At 44.3% G+C, this 23,486-nt stretch overlaps 2 protein-coding genes across 6 annotated transcripts in view; one reads left to right on the top strand and one right to left on the bottom strand.

The window, feature by feature from the left end:
- Positions 1-23,486, bottom strand: part of tsnare1 (T-SNARE Domain Containing 1) — a 199,573-nt gene that overhangs the window by 115,591 nt on the left and 60,496 nt on the right. The gene's annotated exons all lie outside the window — the stretch shown is intronic.
- LOC125748552 (uncharacterized) lies at positions 2,397-13,560 on the top strand. Its single transcript, XM_049024835.1, has 2 exons — positions 2,397-2,464; positions 12,682-13,560. Exons 1-2 carry the CDS (start codon positions 2,448-2,450, stop codon positions 13,538-13,540), a joined length of 876 nt encoding a protein of 291 aa, XP_048880792.1. The 5' UTR covers positions 2,397-2,447; the 3' UTR covers positions 13,541-13,560.

Genomic DNA, 23,486 nt, shown 5'->3' with positions numbered 1-23,486 from the left:
GAGGGACATAAATTGAGAAAATCTGAGAATTATTTTAGACCTTGATGAAATCTCCTTTGAAACTTAAAAGGAGTCTAATTTGAGATTTCTCTGGAGAAAAAAATGAGACAGGAGAGATAAGCCATAGTCTCATTTTGGTTTCACACAGATCTCAGAAGACCCGCAATGAAAAGAAAGATTTTGGATTCACGGTTTCCCTTGCCCGGACACGGGTCACCGGGACCCCCCCCCTGAAGCCAGGCCTGGGGGTGGGGCTCGATGGCGAGCGCCTGGTGGCCAGGCCTACACGCATGGGACCTGGTCGGGCACAGCCCGAACAAGGCACGTGGGTCCCCCCTCCAATGGGCTCACCACCTATAGGAGGGGCCATAGGGGTCGGGTGCAATGTGAGTTGGGCGGCGGCCAAAGGTAGGGACTTTGGCGGTCCGATCCTCGGCTGCAGAAGCTAGCTCTAGGGACATGGAATGTCACCTCTCTGATGGGGAAGGAGCCTGAGCTGGTGTGCGAGGTTGTGAAGTTCCGGCTAGATATGGTCGGACTCACCTCAACACACGGCTTGGGCTCTGGCACCAGTCTCCTTGAGGGGGGTTGGACCCTTTTCCCGTGGAGAGAGGCGCCGAGCGGGGGTGGGCATACTTATTGCCCCCTGGCTGGGTGCCTGCACATTGGGGTTTACCGCAGTGGACGAGAGGGTAGCCTCCCTTCGCCTTCGGGTTGGCAGACGGGTACTGACTATTTGTGCTTATGCGCCAGTTCAGAATACCCACCCTTTTTGGAGTCCTTGAAAGGTGTGTTGGAGAGCTCTCCTCCTGGGGACTATCTTTTTCTGCTGGGGGACTTCAATACCCACGTGGGCAATGACAGTGAGACTTGGAGGGGCGTGATTGGAAGGAATACCCCCCCCCGATCTGAACCCGAGCGGTGCTTTGTTATTGGACTTCTGTGCTCGTCACGGATTGTCCATAATGAACACCATGTTCAGGCATAAGGGTATCCATATGTGCACTTGGCACCAGGACACCCTAAGCCGCAGTTCAATGATCGACTTTGTAGTCGTGTCGTCGGACTTGAGGCTGCATGTCTTGGATACTCAGGTGAAGAGAGGGGCGGAGCTGTCAAATGATCAATACCTGGTGGTGGGTTGGCGCCGCTGGTGGGGGAGGAAGCCGGCCAGGCCTGTCAGGCCTAAGCGTATAGTGAGGGTCTGCTGGGAATGTCTGGCGGAATCCCCTGTCAGGAGGAGTTTCAACTCCTACCTCCGGCAGAACTTCTCTCATATCCCGGGGGAGGCAGGGGATATTGAGTCCAAACCGGCCATGTTCCACGAATCCATTGTGGAGGCGACTGACCAGATCTGCGGCCGTAAGGTGGTCGGTGCCTGTCACGGCGAACCCGCTGATAGACACTGGTGGTGAGGGATGCCGTCAAGCTCAAGAAGGAGTCCTATCAAGCCTTTTTGGCCTGTGGGACTCCAGACACAGCTGACAGCTACCGGCAGGCCAAGTGAGATGCGGCTTTGGCGGTTGCTGAGGCAAAAACTCAGATGTGGGAGGAGTTTGGCTAGGCCATGGAAAACGACTTCCGGACGGCTTCGAGGAGATTCTGGTCCACCATCTGGCGGCTCAGGGCGGGAAAGCGGTGCAACGCAACACTGTTTATGGTGGGGATAGTGTGCTGCTGACCTCATCTTGGGACGTTTTGGGTCGGTGGAAGGAATACTTCGAAAACCTCCTCAATCCCACCGACACGCCTTCCAATGTGGAAGCAGAGGGTGGGGACTTGGGGGTGGACTCACCTATCTCTGGGGCGGAGGTCACTGAGGTTGTTAAAAAGCTCCTCGGTGGCCGGGCCCCGGGGGTGGATGAGATTCGCCCGGAGTTCCTCAAGGCCCTAGATGTTGCAGGGCTGTCCTGGTTGACACCCATCTGCGGCATCGCGTGGACATCGGGGACAGTGCCTCTGAACTGGCAGACCGGGGTGGTGGTCCCCCTCTTTAAGAAAGGGGACCGGAGGGTGTGCTCCAACTATAGGGGATCACACTCCTCATCTCCCTGGTAAGGTCTATTCAGGGGTCCTGGAATGGAGGGTCCGCTGAATTGTCGAACCTCGGATTCAGGAGGAGCAGTGTGGTTTTCGCCCTGGCCGTGGAACAGTGGACCAGCTCTATACTCTCAGCATGGTTTTTGAGGGTTCATGGGAGTTTGCCCGACCAGTCTACATGTGTTTCGTGGACTTGGAGAAGGCATTCGACCGTGTCCCTCGGGGAGTCCTGGTGGGGGGTGCTCCGGGAGTATGGGGTGCCGGGCTTCCTTTTAAGGGCGGTTGGGTCCCTGTATGTCTGGTGCCAGAGCCTGGTCTGCATGGGCGGCAATAAGTTGGACTCGTTTCCTGTGAGGGTTGGACTCCGTCAGGGCTGCCCTTTGTCACCGATTCTGTTCATAGTTTTTATGGACAGAATTTCTAGGTGCAGCCAGGGCGTTGAGGGTGCCTGGTTTGGTGACCTCAGGATTAGGTCTCTGCTTTTTGGAGATGATATGGTTCTGTTGGCCTCATCGGACAATGACCTTCGACTCGCAACCGAGTGTGAAGCGGCTGGGATAAGAATCAGCACCTCCAAATTCGAGACCATGGTTCTCAGCTGGAAAAGCGTAGAATGCTCTCTCCGGGTTGGGGATTGGGGATCGGGTCCTCTCGCGCTATAGGTAGTTACCGAAAGAATGAGGTCGCGGGTGCAAACGGTTGAAATGAGTTTCCTCCGCAGGGTGGCTGGGCTCTCCCTTAGAGATAGGGTGAGGAGTTCAGTCATTCGGGAGGGACTCAGAGTAGAGCCGCTGCTCCTCCGCATTGAGGGGAGCCAGATCAGGTGGCTCGGGCATCTGATTAGGATGCCTCCGGGACGCCTCCCTGGTCAGGTGTTCCGGGCATGTTCCACTGGGAGGAGACCCCGGGGAAGACCCAGGACATGCTGGAGAGACTATGTCTCTCGGCTGGCCTGGGAACACCTTGGAATTCCCCCGGAGGAGCTAGATGAAGTGGCCGGGGAGAGGGAAGTCTGGGTTTCCCTGCTGAGACTGCTGCCCCCGTGACCCGACCTCGGATTAAGCGGAAGATGATGGATGGATGGATGGACAGGTTTTGAGTCTCTTCCATGGCTCCATGTATGTGCATGTGTATGAGTTTGCATGGTTTCCCCATGTCATTGTGTGGTTTCCTCCGGGGTACTTTGGTTTCCCCCTACAGTCCAAAAACATGCTGAAGTTACCAAATTGCATGTGTGTGTGAGTGTGCCAATCCTGGAATGTTCTTTGCCTTCTGCCTGTGGCCTCTGGGATATGCTCCAGAGCCCCAGCAACCATGCATAGGATAAGTGGTTAAAGAGGATGGATGGATGTAGTAATATGTAACAGAATACATTATAAAAGTATTTCAAGAGGTAATTGTTTTCACAAATACCAGATTGGGAGTCACTGAATATGAACGTAAAAACGTCACCCAATCAGATAACCCTCCACCATGTTTCCCTCGCCCTGTGCACAAAATAGGACATTTCTGAATGTTTAGTGTATTAGAATGCAGTTTTGTATTTGGGATTTAAAAATTAAGAAATGAGAAAGGAATATAAACAAGGAACACTTTTGGGGATTATGGTATTGGTTGTGGGATTGCGGGGTGTTGCATTGGGGTGCGAAGGGGTCATCACAGAATACCTACAGTACTACTTCAAACTAGACTACACAATTGGTCCCCATCGTTCTCCCTGTTCCCCGAGCCACCATATAACCATTCAGACCAGACTGAGACATTTGGATTTTTGGCTATTTATGTTTTGTCAACCATATGTGTAATCGTGTTCCTTGTGCTTATGAAGTCTGTTGTGGTCCTTGTCCATAGTGTCTTTGTTGTTGCTTAATTCTGTCTGTGGTTTAGTTGTATATTTAGCTTTGCACCTAGTTTGTATATACATCCTGTGTTCCTCTGTCCCGTGTATCTCCTGATATCTTAATCCCTAGTTCTTGAGTAATAAATGACCCACACCTACCCCTCGTTACTTGTGTATATAAATCCCTGTCTATCCTCTATGTTCCCTTGTTGGTCAGTAATGTGTTTGCTGTTAGATGGTCTTTATAGAAACCCCTTTTCCATGTCTGTGTATGTACTTTGTATTTATTTAAGTCTTTGTTAGTTATGGTATCATGTGCCTGCCTTTGTTTGACACATCATGGCCTTGAACATCATTGTTTTGAAGTAGTGTGAGCTAAGTATGCAATCAAGTTCCCTGACCTTGAAAGCCATTTTGTGGCCGATCATCTATGCCAGTAGTGCCCCCATGATGCTGTGGGAATATTGGTAAAATATATTGTAATAATTTAAATAAAATTTCTCTCAATTGCTATATCTGGTTTAAAAGGCAAATAATATGTCTGGGGATGTACCTACATTAATATTGGCATTATTAAAACAGATAAATTTATTTGGAAAGGCATAAAAAGGAAAAAAAACAACCAGGTATAAAACAAATATCCATCACAACTAATTAACACAGTGATGACTATGTTCTAATACCTGGCAGGTATTAGCACATTGCAAGATGTAGTTCATTACTGCCAGAGTAAGTCCTAGTCTGTATTTTTCCCATACCCACCCCACTACCTATTCTACCCAGTAACTGAATCAACAGCCCTAGTCAGCTACTCCAACTCCAGTCATGTTGTATTCCTTCCTCATGCTGCACTCAAACCACCAGGGTTGCATGTTGAAGGAAATTCAAATTTTAATCTAAACTCAAGAATCTTCAGTCTGTGTCCAAAATCCATACTGGTGCTGGCTGAGTGAATCCTGTGGAAGGGTGACGTCGTGGATTTGACCGACGAACTATAACACCGTGAGTGCTGACTTCAATCTGTACCCTGAACAGGCTGGCATAGAGAATCGACTCATTGATGCACATTGGCATGACTTAATTACAGTCTACACCTTGTTTTAACAATCAAGCCCATTCTTTTCTTTTTCTTATAATGTTAGCATGCCCAGGGGGGTTGAGCAGCCAGTTGACCTTGGACCCCCAGAGGTTAAGGATCTATATTACTACTCAGATGGCTACAGGATTTGAACTGAATACATTCTGGACATGGGAACAGAGCCCTAAGCCATTCAGATGCACATCACCCAAAATTCAGTAATTTTGTATACATTCATCCATTATCCATAGGTGTCATCGGAAGTCCGAAGATGTGGAAAAAAGGATTGCTCAATTATAGAACAACCTCACTTATTTCCTATGCCAGCAAAGCAATGCTAAACATATTGCAAGAAGAACTCCAGCAATACGTGGGAAAAGAATTACAGGATGATCAAGCTGGATTTAGAAGAGGCACCAGAGATAAATTTGCTAATGTTTTCTGGATAATGGAGAAATCGCTCCAAAGCCCTTGACTCATAGTCAGTGGCTTGTAGCCTTCAAGCAATCAATGAAATGAAGGAACTATTAATATTACAAAAAACAATACAGGAGTACAGAAGAAAGAAGTGGAAAGCAGGAAATAAAAGAAATGGACCAGGACAAATTATGGCATGTTCTTAAAGGAATGGGGATCCCAGATCATCTGATATGTCTCATGAGAAATCTGTCTGTAGGTCAAGAAGCAACAGTCAGAGCAGAACATAGAACAACTAACTGGTTCAACATTGAGAAAGAAGCATTACAGGGCTGCATATTATCACAATACATATTTAATATACATGTTGACCATATCATGCGAAATGCAGGGCTGAAAGAATCAGATGCTGGGATTAAAATCGGTGGAAAAACCAACTGCAATCTCGGATATGCTGATGACACTACTCTAATGGCCGAAAGTTGGAAGATTTGAAAACTCTAATAAAGAAGGTAAAAGAAGCACAAAAGCTGGATTGATGCTTAACAGCAAGAAAACCAAGACTATGTCAAGAAGCCTAGACAAGTTGTGGATAATAGATGGGGGGAAAATAGATACAGCCACAGATTGAGTTTTCCTTGGCTTGAACATTACGGTTGATGGAAACTACAGCCCAGAAATCAAGAGATATTTGCTTCTTGGAAGGACAGTGATGGCAAGTTCAAACAACATAATGAAGAGCAGAGGCATCACACTGTTCACAAAGGTGCATATGGTCAAAACCATGGTGTTTCCAGTAGTGATGTATGGATGTGAGAGCTGCACTTTACTAAAAGTCGAATGCAAAAGAATAGATGTATTCAAACTCTGATGTTGGAGGAAGTTCATGAGAGTTCCATGGGTAAAAATAAGAACAAACAAATCAGTCATTAAGGAAATTCAACCTGATTGCTCCTTGGAAATATTGGTGATAAGACAGAAGTTTAAATATCTTGGACATATCATGAGAAGACATCTATCATTGAAGAAGGATCTCATGATGGGGAAGACTGAAGGAAAAAGGAGAAGTGGAAGAGAGAGGCTAAAATGAACTGACAGCATAACTGGAACAATGAAGGTTAATCTGAAGGAGCTTAGAGTGGCAGTGCTCGACAGAAGGGAGACTGTTTGGGAGCCTGTACACTGGTTACTACTAGGGATATCGTGATATCAGAAAATTAGTAGTTGATACCAATAATAGTGAAATTCCATTATTCTTGATAACCAATTCAATATCATGATAAAAAACCAAAACATAAATGTTATGCAGTTCAATATATACCCGTTTATTAAAAACATTTTAACATTACAAAAAAACAGTGGCTTGTAACCTTCAAGTAATCAATGAAATGAAGAAACTATTAATATTACAAAAAACAATTCAGGAGTACAGAAGAAAGAAGTGGAAAGCAGGAGAAAAAAGAACAATTAAACATAGGTAATGCATTTATTTACACAGTTTTCAAGATGGGCCGTGGAAAAATCAACGGCGACAAAGCAATTGCATCACCAATTGCAGCGGGCTTAAAAAGAAATTAAATATAGGTCGGTAACTTAAAATATTCTTCAAATGAACATGTAACACTTTTAGATATCGGTTTGTGATTTGATCTGTTAACATTTCGTGACTGTCAGGATTCAAACCAGACTATATTTATGAGTGTAGCACAAGTTATTCAAGTAATAAGCATTTAATTTCAGGTATGTCCTATTTTTTCAGAAGTAGACTCAAACACTTGTAGGTGTATTTGCTGTTCCTGTCAGGTCCGGAAGAATTGCATCCCCGGTTTCTATGATACTGTAGAAAAACCGATACCATCATGTTTTCCGAATCTTGGCATTGCCTACCAGTTTTTGTGACATCCCTACTCTGTAAAATCAGGGCCATCTGGCCATAATGCTCTAATAGCATAGCTCTTGGCAAACAGCACCTACTTATCGGGCATTCATCATCATGCGCAATGAAGTCTGTCTGATATCTAACTCCTCATTCCCTTCTTGTTACAAGTTGGGTACAGTTTGTTTGTTTAATAGTCTGTATTAGTATTTCACAACCACTGGCTTGTAGGTTTGCATGTTAGACTGTTAGAGCGCTCCCTCCCCACCGGCTCATGGAACCGGCCGAACCGGTTACTGTACACCTTCCTCTCACAGCTGATGACCATCAGGGTCATTGAAAGATCCTACTTATTCGCTTCTGGCACACCAGCCAGACCCAAGTTCCTCAGCTATTTTTGCGAGTTTGAGCGTTATTGTCCCGTTATTCCCCTTACTTGTCTGCGCCTTTGCCTGCCTGTTGCCCTGACCCCTGTTCTGCTTCTCCCAACGACGGATATACTGTAGCCTAGCCCTCTGACAACTGATGAAGATCACATGACTACCCACCTGTCCCCAGATTCTGAGCTCTACCTATCCCCCTGGATTCCGACGAAGATCGCACTGCTGCCCGTACCTTGACCACGATTGTGACTTTTTTGTCCCTTTTTTTCTATTGGATGCCGGAAAAAGTTATTAAACCTGTTCACTGGACTGATCTGCAACAGTATCCTCCTCACTGGACAACCTGTGCTCAAAAAATGCACTGCAAGGTTGACTGAATTAGTGGAGCAAGTTATAGAGTCTGTAACTGTATCATGGAAGGGATAAACACTCCCTCAGAGGATGCATCATGTGTTGGTGAAGAGAGCAACAGCTCAGAAGACAAATATTTTTAAAAAGGAGATATGGTAGATAAACAATGTAAAAAAGACAATGGTGGTGTGGCAGTACATTTTGCAGTCTGTCTGTCTGTTTGTGTGTAATTACCTGTAATATGTGTATGTGCCTTATTGTGCTAGGTGTGACTTCCCCATGTTTCTCTGCCATTCTGTGTTGCTGTATTGTGGCTGAAATTCCTTGCCTCCTCATGTTCGTTCACAACCAATGCCTCTGTCTGCCAGGCGCCACACTGGTGTCGGTAGCGGGACGCCAGAAGCGGCCCACTGGCATTACTGGAGCAGGTGCTCCTCTATATCATCGGGCAAGTCCACTCCAGCCAGGCAGACCTGTAGGCAGTGGTCAGGTGGCAAAGCCAAGGAGGGGCAGTGCCGGGGATAAGACATCTGAGACAGAGACGCTCGTTTGCTAGGGATGTGGCGAGAGGGGGCACTGGCTACGCTGTTTCCCAGAAGCCTCCCCCAGGCCCGCCAGTGGACGAGTTAGGAGAGGCGCAGTGATGGAGGTGCCAACATGTCTTTGGAGTGCCCCGGATGTGAGTGGCATGACTTCAACTTGCTCCCGCTAGCCTGCCAGACCTTCGCTGGTGGCCACGCTGGCGAGCGAGAAAGGCGGGCACCAGAGCGGGCTCTGGCCACTCACTGGCCATCAAGGGCTCCCTGCTTGTCAGCAGTGAGAAGCCGCAGCGTAACCCCAGCTGTGAGCATGAGGAGGCATGCCACAGCTGGGAAGCCTGGCTAGTTCAGGAACGCCACAAGCTGGCCAAGCAGTGGGAGTGGAACCAGCAGCTCCAGGAGCTGGGCACCTGACTGTTGCGTATACCCTTACATGTATTTGTACTTGGTCCTTGCCTGGTCCTGTCTTAGTCAATGTGTAATTACCCACCATGTTTGTGCCTTACTGTTCTTAGTGTAACTTCTCCGTGTTTCTCTGCCATTCTGTGCCGCTGTATTGTTGCTTAAGTGCATTCCTTTTCTGAACTACATTAAAAGTGCAACCTCATGCAATTCCATGCCTCCTCATGTTTGTTCACCACTGCCATCACAATGCCTCGGTCTGCAAGGCACCACAATATTCCATTTAATGATATGTCCTGCACAATATCCTGCGCAAACCTTTTGCACATTCACACCCCCTCTTTATTAACTTACCTTCCTATATACCTCATCTATTTATCCTTTTGTTCTTTATACTTTTATTTGTTTATTTATATTGTCATATTTTTTATCGTATACTTTTTTCTGTGTTTTTTTTTTCATTTTGCATGGTGAGAGCTATACCTTGGAGCACTAATTTCCCTTGAAGTTGGATAAAGTTTTATTTTTACAAGATGCCAATCAGTCTCAGGACTAATACACAGTCACATAAACGCTGGTTTGTGTACTTACTATACTGTACTTTTTGTTATTTTAAAATGTATGTTTATAAAAAGAGTTTACTCTACCCTGGATCTGTAGTAGGCTGTACCATAAGAACATAAGAAATTTTCAAACGAGAGGAGGCCATTCGGCCCATCAAGCTCATTTGGGGAGAACTTAACTAATAGCTCAGAGCTGTTAAAATCTTATCTACAGTAGCTCTGATTTAAAGGAACACAGGGTTTTGGCTTGCACTACACTAGCAGGAAGACTATTCCATACTCTAACTACAAGCTGTGTAAAGAAGTGCTTCCTCAAATTCATTTTTAAATGTTCTCCCGCTAATTTCCACTTATGGCCATGAGTTCTAGTATTTGAACTAATCTTGAAATATCCATTTGGCTGAACAGCATCCAGACCTGTTAGAATCTTATATACCTGGATCATGTCCCCTCTTAGTCTCCTTTGCTCGAAGCTAAATAGATTCCGCTCAGCTAACCTCTCCTCATAAGACATTCCTCTAAGACCAGGAATCATTCTCGTAGCCCTACGTTGCACCTTTTCAAAGGCAGCAATGTCCTTCTTAAGGTATGGTGACCAAACCTGTACACAATACTGTAGGTGGGGTCTTACCAAGGTATTGTATACCATCTAGGTTTGTGTAAGCACACTATGATGTTTGCACAAAAAATTAATCGCTTAACAAACATATCGCCTTTGTTAAGCAAGGCATGACTATATTTTCAGACTGAAAGTGACTTAATAACAGTTGATTATCTGACTAGTACTAGATATGGTTAGAGAATTTTCAGAAATGTAGGTAGAAGCTGTTAATGATCCTGGTAGTCTGTGGATTTGTGCAATTGAAGAAACTTCCAGATAGCCATTTAGAAAAGGGAATGTTTGCTGGATGACTGGGCTCATAATAAGTTTGAGCATTTTGAAAGATGGTCTGTCAATGCTCTGCTGATCTCATCATTCTTTGGATTCTGCCAATGGTACATCTGTAGAAGTTTGTGAGGCTGCTTGGGGGGCAAGCCAAATTTCTTGAGTCTCCACCGGAAACAGAGTTTCCGGTAGGCAGTCCTTACAACTGTGTCAGTATGGAGAGGCCATTTGAGGTCATCAGTTATGAAGGTAGGAACTTGAAACTGCTGACAATTTTCATGACATCTCTTATGATGTGTACAGGAGTGTGGCCATCCTCCTGTTGACTCCTGTAGTTCATGATCTTCTCTTTTTTTCTTGCTGATATTGAGGAAGAAGTTGTCATCATACAAGCATAGCTCCACCCTGACAGTGTTTGGACTGGTTGGCCATCTCATCTCCATTAGTGATAAGGTCCAAGTTTGTGTTGTCATCAGCAAACGTACAAATTATGTTTGAGTTGTGCTTTGCAACACAGTTATGTGTGAAATGAGAGAACATGAGTAGCTTAATTACACATCTCTGAGGAGTACCTTGGTTCAAAGTCAGTATGGAGGAGGTGTTTCTTTCAGTTCTTTCCACCAGAGTCTGCCTGTGGCAGTCTAAGATCACATGATGCAGATGGTTGTTTAGCACTAGATCTTTGAGCTTTGTGATGAGCTTTGTTGAGGTGATAGTGTTGAAGGCTTAACTGCAGTTTATGAGCACCATTTTACCTAGGTATTCTTCTTTTCTAGATGGACAAAGGCATTGTGTATCACTAAGGTAATGGCATCATCTGTAAATGATTAACTTAACTGTAACCAAATTACAACATTAATTATAACATGACTGCCGTATCTGGATGACTACTAAACAAGTGGTTTGAAATGGAAATTCCATTTATCTCATAATGATGGACAAACACATTCAAGAAAACATGAATTCATTAAAAATAATTAAATAAAGTTTAATTAGGATTTTCCATGAATTAGGCCCAAGCGTATAGTGAGGGTCTGCTGGGAACGTCTGGCGGAATCCCCTGTCAGGGAGAGTTTCAACTCCTACCTCCGGCAGAACTTCTCCCATATCCCGGGGGAGGCGGGGGACATTGAGTCCGAATGGGCCATGTTCCGTGCCTCCATTGTGGAGGCGGCTGACCGGAGCTGCGGCCGCAAGGTGGTCGGTGCCTGTCGCGGCGGTAATCCCCGAACCCGCTGGTGGACACCGGTGGTAAGGGATGCCGTCAAGCTGAAGAAGGAGTCTTATCGGGCCTTTCTGGCCTGTGGGACTCCAGACGCAGCTGACGGCTACCGGCAGGCCAAGCGGAATGCGGCTTTGGCGGTCGCTGAGGCAAAAACTCGGGTGTGGGAGGAGTTTGGTGAGGCCATGGAGAACGACTTCCGGACGGCTTCGAAGAGATTCTGGTCCACCATCCGGCGGCTCCGGGCGGGAAAGCGGTGCAGCATCGACACTATTTATGGTGGGGATGGTGCGCTGCTGACCTCAGCTCGGGACGTTTTGGGTCGGTGGGGGGAGTACTTCGAAGACCTCCTCAATCCCACCGACACGCCTTCCGATATGGAAGCAGAGTGTGGGGACTTGGGGGTGGACTCGCCTATCTCGGGGGTGGAGGTCGCTGAGGTGGTCAAAAAGCTCCTCGGTGGCCGGGCCCCGGGGGTGGACGAGATTCGCCCAGAGTTCCTCAAGGCTCTGGATGCTGCGGGGCTGTCCTGGTTGACACGCATCTGCAGCATCGCGTGGACATCGGGGGCAGTACCTCTGGACTGGCAGACCGGGGTGGTGGTCCCCCTCTTTAAGAAGGGGGACCGGAGGGTGTGCTCCAACTACAGGGGGATCACACTCCTCAGCCTCCCTGGTAAGGTCTATTCGGGGGTCCTGGAAAGGAGGGTCCGCCGGATTGTCGAACCTCGGATTCAGGAGGAGCAGTGTGGTTTTCGCCCTGGCCGTGGAACAGTGGACCAGCTCTATACTCTCAGCAGGGTTCTGGAGGGTTCATGGGAGTTTGCCCGACCAGTCTACATGTGCTTTGTGGACTTGGAAAAGGCATTCGACCGTGTCCCTCGTGGGGTCCTGTGGGGAGTGCTCCGGGAGTATGGGGTACCGGGCTCCCTTTTAAGGGCGGTTCGGTCCCTGTATGACCGGTGCCAGAGTTTGGTCCGCATGGGCGGCAATAAGTCGGACTCGTTTCCGGTGAGGGTTGGACTCCGTCAGGGCTGTCCTTTGTCACCGATTCTGTTCATAGTTTTTATGGACAGAATTTCTAGGCGCAGCCAGGGCGTTGAGGGCGTCCGGTTCGGTGACCTCAGGATTAGGTCTCTGCTTTTTGCGGATGATGTGGTTCTGTTGGCCTCATCGAGCCGTGACCTTCAGCTCTCACTGGAGCAGTTCGCAGCCGAGTGCGAAGCGGCTGGGATGAGAATCAGCACCTCCAAATCCGAGACCATGGTTCTCAGCCGGAAAAGGGTAGAGTGCTCTCTCCGGGTTGGGGATGGGGTCCTCCCCCAAGTGGAGGAGTTTAAGTATCTCGGGATCTTGTTCACGAGTGGGGGAACGATGGAGCGGGAGATCGACAGGCGGATCGGTGCGGCGTCAGCAGTCATGCGGGCCCTGCATCGGTCTGTCATGGTGAAGAGAGAGCTGAGCCAAAAGGCGAAGCTCTCGATTTACCAGTCGATCTACGTTCCTACCCTCACCTATGGTCATGAGCTTTGGGTAGTGACCGAAAGAACGAGATCGCGGGTACAAGCGGCCGAAATGAGTTTCCTCCGCAGGGTGGCTGGGCTCTCCCTTAGAGATAGGGTGAGGAGCTCAGTCATTCGGAGGGGACTCAGAGTAGAGCCGCTGCTCCTCCGCATCGAGAGGAGCCAGATGAGGTGGCTCGGGCATCTGATCAGGATGCCTCCGGGACGTCTCCCTGGGGAGGTATTCCGGGCATGTCCCACTGGGAGGAGGCCCCGGGGAAGACCCAGGACACGCTGGAGAGACTATGTCTCTCGGCTGGCCTGGGAACGCCTCGGGGTCCCCCCAGAGGAGCTAGACGAAGTGGCCGGGGAGAGGGAAGTCTGGGTCTCCCTGCTGAGGCTGCTGCCCCCGCGACCCGACTCCGGATCAAGCGGGAGATGATGGATGGATGGATGGATATTTAGGGATTATTTAACGTTGTAAATGTCAGTTATCTGAAACTATTTAGAGATCAAACAGCCAAAATCCAATCCCTCTCCGGGTTTTTTTCTGTGTGGCATGATAAAGAAATTAATTAGATTTATAGTCAATGTTTTTTTCACTATTAATACTCTTATCCAATATCAAAATACATGGATTTTTTTGACATTTATTATACGTGTACAAAATTTAAGGGTTATTTATCTGACTGGCTGATAGGGACACACTTATTTCAAGTTACTATTTTAATCCTGCCTTTTTTGGAAATATAATTGTTTGAATCACTTGAGTCTTACAAACAGCCATACAGTGCAAAGTGAACATTGATAAATCTCATGCATTCTAAATGTGACTACGCAAGCACAGCAAAAATAATTAAAATAAAGAAACATCCTCAATGAAACATATTTCTTGTGAAATATCTGCATTTTTACCTAACTGTGAATTTCAAGTAGTTTATGCAACAGCCAAGTTGACTAGTAATAAAAGCATGTATCATTTTTTCAGCATCATTAAGTGATAAAAAGATCTGATATTTACTATGTTTCTCACATTGATATAAAGTTGTCTTGGTAACGTACTTATTGTAGCTTTTAAAACTCACACTCATTAGCCTTTGGCCTTCAGAACTGCCTTCATGGCATACATTCAAAGAGGTGCCTGAAATATTCCTCAGAGACTTTGGTCCATATTTACATGATAGAATCCCGTAGTTGGTCTAGCAAAGTCTGACAAGACTGGACTCCACTCATCAGACAACCCCTTTTAAGGAAGTCAAAAGCCTGTAGGATCCTGAGAGACTGGATAGGAATAACTGGAGCAACACAGAAAAAGCAAGACCTTTCACCCCCCGGAGTGACCAGAGTCCTACAGTCAATCCACAGCAACAACAGCTGTCAGTCTCCAGACGCAGACACCTTTTCCACTATAAACAGGATAACTCACCACACATAGACGTTACACTCATGTTTGGTCTTTTAATGGGTATGAGACAGCAAGTATCATACTCTCAGATAAGGCAGAATAACTTTCCCTAAGAGAAATATACAAAATTCAGCTAAACCCACCAAAATGAGAGAGCCTCTCACATGGTAGAGCAAGAGAATTACGACCGCCCCTAAACTAATCGGATTGGCTGGGGACCTGAGAACCAAGGTCAGTCTTCAGAGGCATGCCATCACCTGGGTTGAATACTTAAGGAAGGGCCTCAGAAGAAGTCGGGGAGTCACTCTGTAATCACAGAGCTCCCACAGAGAACTGAGCGAAAGTCCACCTGTAGTCAGATACTTTCCGCAGAACTTTGTGCTCTCAGCTGAGGAATGTGATTGTTTAATATTGTATTTGTCCAAATGTATTTACAAGTATGTGGCCACATGTCAATGATTGTATATTGTAGTATGTTTAATAAATGTTGTTTTGATTACTTTATGACTGTCTGATTTGCTAACATCGTTAGAAAGTTTACAGATTAGATTTCTATCCTGATTAGGACCAAAGTGGTGAATACTATCTTGCAGCCTCTGGGTTAAATCCCCTTTATCCGGGTCCCAAACTCGACTGCCCAGGTTAAGTTAGGTGGATACCAAAACTACACCTCTGGAGTTCGCACAAGCTGTTACGGGCTGACGTAACCTCTGAGGTCAACCCAAGCTGATGAAAGGTACTGGTCTACCCCCTGAGGAACGTACAAACTATGTTCCTAGGCACCGGGCACAGTCCCTGAGACGTTCACAAGGTAGATACCGGGTAGCATCGGCGGAGTTCCTGAGATGAGCCCAAAGTGAGCCTCGTACAAAGTACCGCTACGAAACGTGCGCCTTCACTGCTGCTGAGGTTGGCACAAGTTATGATATGGGCTGCCCCCGGCTGAGCCCCTGAGGTGGACGTACGTGTGGTTTGGGTGAACATCGGCTTAATCTCCAAGGCACCCACAAGCTCAGTGTTGGCGGATAATGAGCCTTTGGGTAATTATATAGGTCGAGGGACCCGAATAATCAGAGGCTGACATTGTCTTAAATGGTGGCGATTTCCGTACCTCTGAGACAAACCCTGCGGAGCAGGCCCGCGGATCGCCCCGTCGGCCGAGTCGAATCTGGCGGACTCCTCCGTCAGGGGTAAATTAGAGATGGTAATATAAAGGAGAGTCCAGCTTGAACCAGTCTGGTCATTCTCGGCCATCAACAAGGCATTTTCACCCAGAGATCACTTGAAATGTCCTTTCAATTGCAGCATATGCTTAATTCTGACAATTAACTTTTTTAATTGTACAGTTTATACTTATTTTTTCCTGCCTATGGTGTTTCATTGCACAGTATGATTACATGAACGCACCACATAGATCCATCCATTTTCCAAACCGCTTATGCTACTGGGTCACGGGGGGTCCGGAGCCTATCCTGGAAGCAGGACCACATATAAATAAAATAAAATAAACCATTAGTGGACCTCGAGAACATACTATGTCCATAAGGAGCATCATACACTGCACATTTCTAAAATGTGCCACTTAAATACCATTCAACAATGTGCCACTAACTTTAGACATGGCTTTTGTTGCTCAATGCGCAATGTCATTTCCATGCATTAAAATAGCAATGTGCTGACTATGTAGCAGGCTATGTCTCATTTAAAAACCATACGAACACAAAGTGTACGCAAATTCATATGGTCTTTTGAAGATGTGCACTTATGGTGTGAAAATGAGCAATGCGCTGGTACGAAACTAGCAAAACCACTTTGCGTCATGTTTGCGCCGGTGGAAAATAGGGCCCTGTATATTTTATATAAACTGTTAACCCTAAATTTACATAGGCATTTATACCTTATCATATATTTTGGTAAGTCATTCCCAATGGAATAAAATTGCCTCTATTGAGTTATAACTGTTCCCTATGATTGTGTTGGTATCGATGTCTGAGCAAACAGGAGTGGGTCGCCTTGCTGCCAGGCTCTAGATAAAGGCAGGGCAACATATGCCCAAGGGAGTAGGCATTACCAAGGCCCTGGCACAGCCTGACCTATGCCCTACAGGGTTTGCTAGGGCATGCCTTCTGCTCTATGCCTATTAACCTAGCCTCCGCAAGTTTGTTGGCAGATGGCAAGGATGGAAACCCAGGCATGGGCACAGGCTGCATGGTTAAGGACAGAAGAAGATAGTGAAAAAATGAGAGAAGTCAAACATGGAAAATGGGAGAAGGATGAATGACAGTAAGAAACTGAGTCTGAAAGAGGGAAATGCACTGGTATGGACTGATATGGATACACAGATATGGTTGACAGATGAGCCTTTCAAGGGAGGGCTGCCACTTATTCCTGAGACTTTTCACATTTTGCCCATAATGTGTCACATCTTGTAATGTCATCATAATCATCATCATTTCTGCCATTTCCCCAATCACTCTCAACGAGGTTTGTGCTGAGACATTTGCAAACATGCTTTTTCTGCAGTTCAGGGTGAATGGCCTCTAACACATTACTGAAGCAGCATCTTGTCTGTTGAATTTGAAATATGACTGAATTTACCCAGAAATGTGAAATAAAACATATCAAAACTGTCCATGCATTGGAAAAAAATTAAACATTACTCATCAGTAAATTATTCATCAGCACCGTCTTATTGGATTGCATTGGTATTCAGCTAATAATCTAAATTCTTCATATTCTTTGTTTTTTAACAATATATCCTATGAAATGGAAATTGAGACAGAGTACTACCAAAGTGCACCATACAGACTACAATACAAGTAGACCCATTCCAAACTACGGTACTCAGCGCGTTTATCCTCATGCTTGACACCTGGCCCACAAGCACTACAAAGGGCCCACTATGAAGTGTCGGCAAATTATTTTCTGATAATTCAAATCACACTGCACACCAGGACTAACAGGATGGGGTCGTCCACACTCAGCAGCCACTTTACTAAGCCACCAATCATGTGGCTGCAAAAAATATATACAGCATGGAGATAGAGTGAGTTGGTTAAGTTACTGTGCAGCTAAACATTAAAATGGTTAAGACGAATGTTATAAGTGATGTTAAGGGAGGAATGATTGTTAGTGCCAAGTGTTGTAGTGCCGTTATCTCAGAAATACTTTGCCAAAAACTCATTGTTAATGAGAGAGGCCAGAGGAAACCAGCTAGACTTAAAGCTAACAGGACTGATACAATTGGAAGAAAAAAAAACTCAATAGAACAGTAGTTTTTAGGCTTCTCAGAATGCACAGTTACCTAAGAGTAATTCATTCAGAGGCAACCGAATGGGTATTCCATCTTAAAATTTAGGAAACATGCATGACCTTAATGGACAGGCTCCAATGGAATCATGTGGACAGGCTTTTTACCCCAGCCGGGGTGGATCCAGTGGTCATGGTGTATGTTGACACCTACGGTAGGAGGGCTGTTCTGCAGGATAAATTTATAGAAGTCCTGGATAAGCTTAGAAGCAGAACATCCACGGTGGTATTCTCTGGAATACTTGCCGTGCCATGTGCAAGCCAGGCTAAGTTAGCTGAGATAAGGAGATTAAACGCGTGGCTAAAATGGTTGTGTAGGAAAGAGGGATTTAGGTTTATGGGGCACTGGAAGACCTTCTGGAACAGGTGGGACCTGTTCAAGCTGGACGGGTTGCATCTGAACCAGAGGGGAAGCAGTGTATTGGGGAGGTGTATGTGTAGAGTAGTCAATTAATGTTTAACCCTCTGTGGTCTAGGGCTAGGGAACACACTTTCACTGACTGGGGTATGGTCACAAATTTCACTCAATATCATAAACTTAATTCATGGCAAATAAATTTTCTTATATATTTGATTTGGCATTAAACTCATCTTAATCTTACTTTGTAAATGTGTCAGATTTATGTGAAGTTTGTAATTTTACATCAAAGTATAGACATTGCAAAATGCACTTTGGAACACTTACAGAAATATTATAAAAGCACAGTTTTAAAATTTTTAAAACTTTAATACTTCCGAACAATTGACGTTTTTAAAAGACAGATTACGGATTTAGTCATTTTTTTCATGATTCTACATGAATATTTCAGAGAGATATACACTGAAATAGACGCGAAAAGTATGCTGCGGCACCGACGACACACTCGACCCCAGAGGGGTAAACTAGGGACTGGGGGATCAGGGAGGGTAGAATATAGGTGGGGAGAGACGGAAAGCCCCAATTAATATTAAAAGTGGGTATTGTAAAAGGCCTACCGTACCGCTAGGAGCGCTTTAACAAATTCATGATTTAGAGGCCTTAATTTCATCAAACTCTTACGACATTACAGGAATTACAGAAACATGGATGAGTGACAATGATTGATAAGAATACAATATGGATGGTTACACGTTGTTCCGGAGAGACCGGATAGGCAAGATGGGAGGTGGTGTTGCAGTATAAGTAAAAGAGAACTTGCAGGCAAGGGAGCTCATTGATAAAAATAAAAGTATAGAAGTTGTATGGATAAAACTAGATGCTAAAAACTCAAATGGCCTAATTGTCTGTGTTTGTTATAGAACACCTAATGTAGCTGCAGAGGAATACAGAATGTTATATGACAATATCAGGATTATGAATAATAAAACTGATGTGGTGGTTGTGGATGATTCTTAATTTACCTGGGATATAGTGAGACAGTCTCTGGCTCTTCTGTAAATGAACTTGAAATGGTGGAATTAGTACAGGATTGTTTTTTTTTATTCAGTTGGTTAATACCCCTACCAGGTGAGAAGCCCTTCTTGGTCTTGTTTTCTCTAATAACCAGGATAGGATTGGAAAATTAGAGGTTTTAGAACCACTGGGCAGTAGTAATCATAACCTGGTTAAATTTGAGGTTAATTGTAGTGTCTGAAGAGCACAGTCCAAAACAAAAGTATACAATGTTAGGAAGCCTAACTTGTTATGAGACTAAAACTAGAAACTGTGAACTGGATGGAGTTAAATAGCAAAACGGTTGAAGAGGCATGGGGATTTTTTAAAAGCTCATTGTTGCAAGTGCAAGAGGATTTCATACCTGTTTCCAGTAAAACTAAATCTAGGAAACTACGACCAAGGTGGTTTACTAATGAAATTAAGAATAAAGTCAGGAGGGAAAGGGCTCTGTTACATCCATCCATCCATTTTCCAAACCGCTTATCCTACTGGGTCGCGGGAGGTCCGGAGCCTATCCCGGAAGCAATGGGCACGAGGCTGGGAACAACCCAGGACGGGGGGCCAGCCCATCGCAGGGCACACTCACACACCATGCACTCTCACATGCATTCCTACGGGCAATTTAGCAAGTCCAATTAGACTCAGCATGTTTTTAGACTGTGGGGGGAAACCGGAGTACCCGGAGGAAACCCCACGACGACATGGGGAGAACATGCAAACTCCACACACATGTGACCCAGGCGGAGATTCGAACCTGGGTCCCAGAGGTGTGAGGCAACAGTGCTAACCACTGCACCACCATGCCGCCCCGGCTCTGTTACACAAATGGAAATTAACTAATGATTTCAAAATAAAGTAGGAGTATATAAGCCTACAGGTTGAGTTAAAAAAATAACATTAGACTCTCCAAGAGGAATATAGAAAAAGATTGCATTGGAGGCTAAGGATAACAATAAAAGTTTCTTCCAATATTTTAACTCCAAAAGAGCTCTAAAAGCTGAAATTACTAATTTGCAGGATAGTAAGGGCTTTATAATTGAAAATAAAATTGATATGGTAAATGAGTTTAATGATTATTTTACACAGGTGTTCACAATAGAGAACACAAGTAATTTACCACCATTTAGTATGAATACAGCGTCGTCTATGACCAATATATGTATAATTGAGGCTGATGTGCTACTAAGCCTAGTTAGGCTCAAAATAAATAAATCACAGGGGCCTGATGGCATATAGTTTAAGAGATGAGGGACATTATTAGCCAACCTTTAACTTTACTATTCCAGAAATTGTTAACTGCTGGTGTGGTACCTTCTGATTGGAAGCATGCTAATATAACGCCCATATTCAAAAAAGGGGATAGAAATAATCCAGCAAACTATAGGCCAATCAGTTTAACTTGCATAACTAGAAAGGTAATGGAAGCTATGATCCAAGGGAAAATGGTACGTAGAATACCTGGATTCAAATAACATTCTGAGGGATAGCCAACATGGATTTTGGAGTGGCAGATCCTGTTTAACTAATTTACTTGAGTTGAGGAAGCTACAAGAGAAAATGATCACAAAAAGGCCTACGATGTGACCACTTAGATTTCCAGAAAGTCTTTGATGTTTGAGAAAAAATGTGTGAAACCTTTGGCATTATCTGCATTTATTGATAAATCTCCGTTTAAATCATTATAATAAAGTTTTCATCAAACAAAATCAGAGCATTTCAAATGTCCATATTTTTATTTATTGTTTCAGTCATCAAGGTTATTGATGGGAAAAGTATCCGAAAATGAAGATGGATTCAGGTGTTTCAATCAATTCACCTGTTGGCCTGACTTGCCCTGCAATAATAAAAGAAAAAAAATGCACCTACTATTCGCAACAGAATTCTATACTAGTGCGATATCTTCTGTCTGACAGACGTATGTGCAGCTACTATTGGAATATATGTAAATTATGGGCTTTTCCCAAAACACTGTAGGCTGCTCCTGACATATTTGCAAACCCCAGTCTTGCCCCACTGCTTGCTGGTTTTTTTTTGTACCCTGATATAAAAAATAGTGTATATTTATAGTATTTATAGTAATGTATTTATATTTATAGTATTTATAGTTTATATTGCCTGCAAATTAAATTTATTACTATATTTCTTATAGTTCTGTCTTACTTATTATTTGTATAAATGTGTAGTTTTAAATATAATCCACCATTTGAGGCTGATGCAATTGCAATTTTGTTGCACTTGAATCATGAATTCTAAGGAACTTCCAAAAAAACTGAGAAGGCTGTTGAAGGCCATAATGCTGCAAAGGTTTAGAAAAGTATTTTTAAAGACTTGGGCCTCTGTCATTCCACATTCAGGCATTCGGTTTACAAAGGGAAGGATTCAGCACTGTTGTTACTCTCCCTAGGAGTTGGCTTCCTGCAAAGATCAGTGCAGGAGCATGTCAGTAAATCCTCAAACAAATGACAAACAGCCCTAGGGTGACAGCTGAGGATCGCCAAGCATCTCTTCAAGTTGTGAATATCTTTGTTCCCGAGTCCTCCATAAGAAAAGTACAAGTGTGCTGTTTTCGGGTAGGTTACCATAAATTTCCAAAAAACATTGTGGCCCATCTCAAGTTTGCTAAACACCACCTGAAAATTCCATGGCACTTGTGGAGCAATGTTCTGTGGACAGATGACACAAAATACTTTTTTGGAAAATGTTCACAGTGTTACATTTGCAGAAAAAGAAAACACTGCATATCAACACAAGAATCTCATTCCAACTGTGAAGCGTGGTGTGGAATACAATAGTGTAAGGCCATCTTGCTGATTAAGGGCCTGGATGCCTTGCAGAGGAGGGACCAATGTTGTATCAGGAAATTCTACAGCAGAATGTCATGGGTCTGTCTGTGATCTCTTTTTTCTTTAAAAAAATGTGGGTCATGCAGCATGAAAATCATCCAAAACACAGGAGTGAATCAGCAAAAGAATGGCTTGAACGACAGAGTCTGTGTCTTGTAATGGCTATAAAGTCAGGACCTCAATCCCATTGAAATGCTATGATGAGACCTAAGGCAGGTCATCCAAGCAAGGCATCCCTAAAACACACAGAAATCTACACTGAATCAGTATTTTACAGAGAAGAGGTCCAATATATATGCAGTAAGTGTTTGTGAAAACAAGGTTCTACTACTTACTAAATATATGCACATACAGTACTTTTCCCATCAATGACCTTGATTATTTAAATCATTTCAAATAAAACAATATAAAAATTTGCCTGCATAGTTTTTTCTTGATACAACAGTAATGTAGAAGTGTACAATGGAAAATTCAATATGATAATTTCACAGTGCAAACTGAGCTATATTTAAAAATTAAAACCAGAAAGAGGCTATAGAAGTGAAATATTAAGAAAAGAAAGAAGGACTTTGGAAAGTAATTGAGCAGAGAAGAGTAATACACGTGTCTTAGCGTGACACAGACTAGGAAGGGGGAAAATGAACTTGCCAGTAATCATGTCCTTGAAACCTTTACAAGTTCAGTCAGAGAGAACACAATGGCAGATAAAAGCAATATTACGATAACAGAACAATACAAGATAAATGTAATTATATAGGTTATATAACATTACGGTCAATGATGTAGAAATCCAAAATCTGTCCGACAAAGAATTAAGGTAACCTGAATCATCTCACCGAACTACTCTATGCATTTCTAGATGGGTTTACTTGTGCACAGTATGCAATAGGTTCAAATAGTGACTTTGAATTAAAGTCTTTGGGGAATCTACAGTGAATTCTATAAATAAATTTTGATCATTACTGGTATCATGCAAGTTGCCCTGCATACCACTGTGCTTGTCCAGCCCACCTATGAGCTAAACCATGTGCTTTGGTCACTATCAGTCCAGGTGTCGATTTTGGATCTGCAAGTAATTTCATTTATGAATATTTTTGTGCTCTGAGCACTATACAATAGAGCCGCCTCCATATTGTCCACATTCTAATAAAAGTATGGTTACTCATGCATTGACCCTACATGTGAGCCAGGAAGTGACAGCCCCAGCTCTCTCTTGCAGGACTGTCAACTGACATGTTGAAATGAGTATGTTGACATATGTATGAGGCTCTTTGTGTATGTGTTTGTAGTGGGATTCACAAAGAATTTTTGTCCTGTTTGTGAGCATGTATATTGTGTGTGCATGCACATTACTAATGCTATGCTCTGTGTGTGAGTATGTTTTTTTTTTGCATCTGCTTGTGTTTGTGAGAGAGAG

The sequence above is a fragment of the Brienomyrus brachyistius genome, chromosome 9, assembly GCF_023856365.1.
Source record: "Brienomyrus brachyistius isolate T26 chromosome 9, BBRACH_0.4, whole genome shotgun sequence".
In the NCBI taxonomy this organism is placed as follows: Eukaryota; Metazoa; Chordata; class Actinopteri; order Osteoglossiformes; family Mormyridae; genus Brienomyrus; species Brienomyrus brachyistius.
The sequence above is the reverse complement of the archived record's forward strand: the minus strand, read 5'-3'. Positions and strand labels throughout refer to the sequence as shown.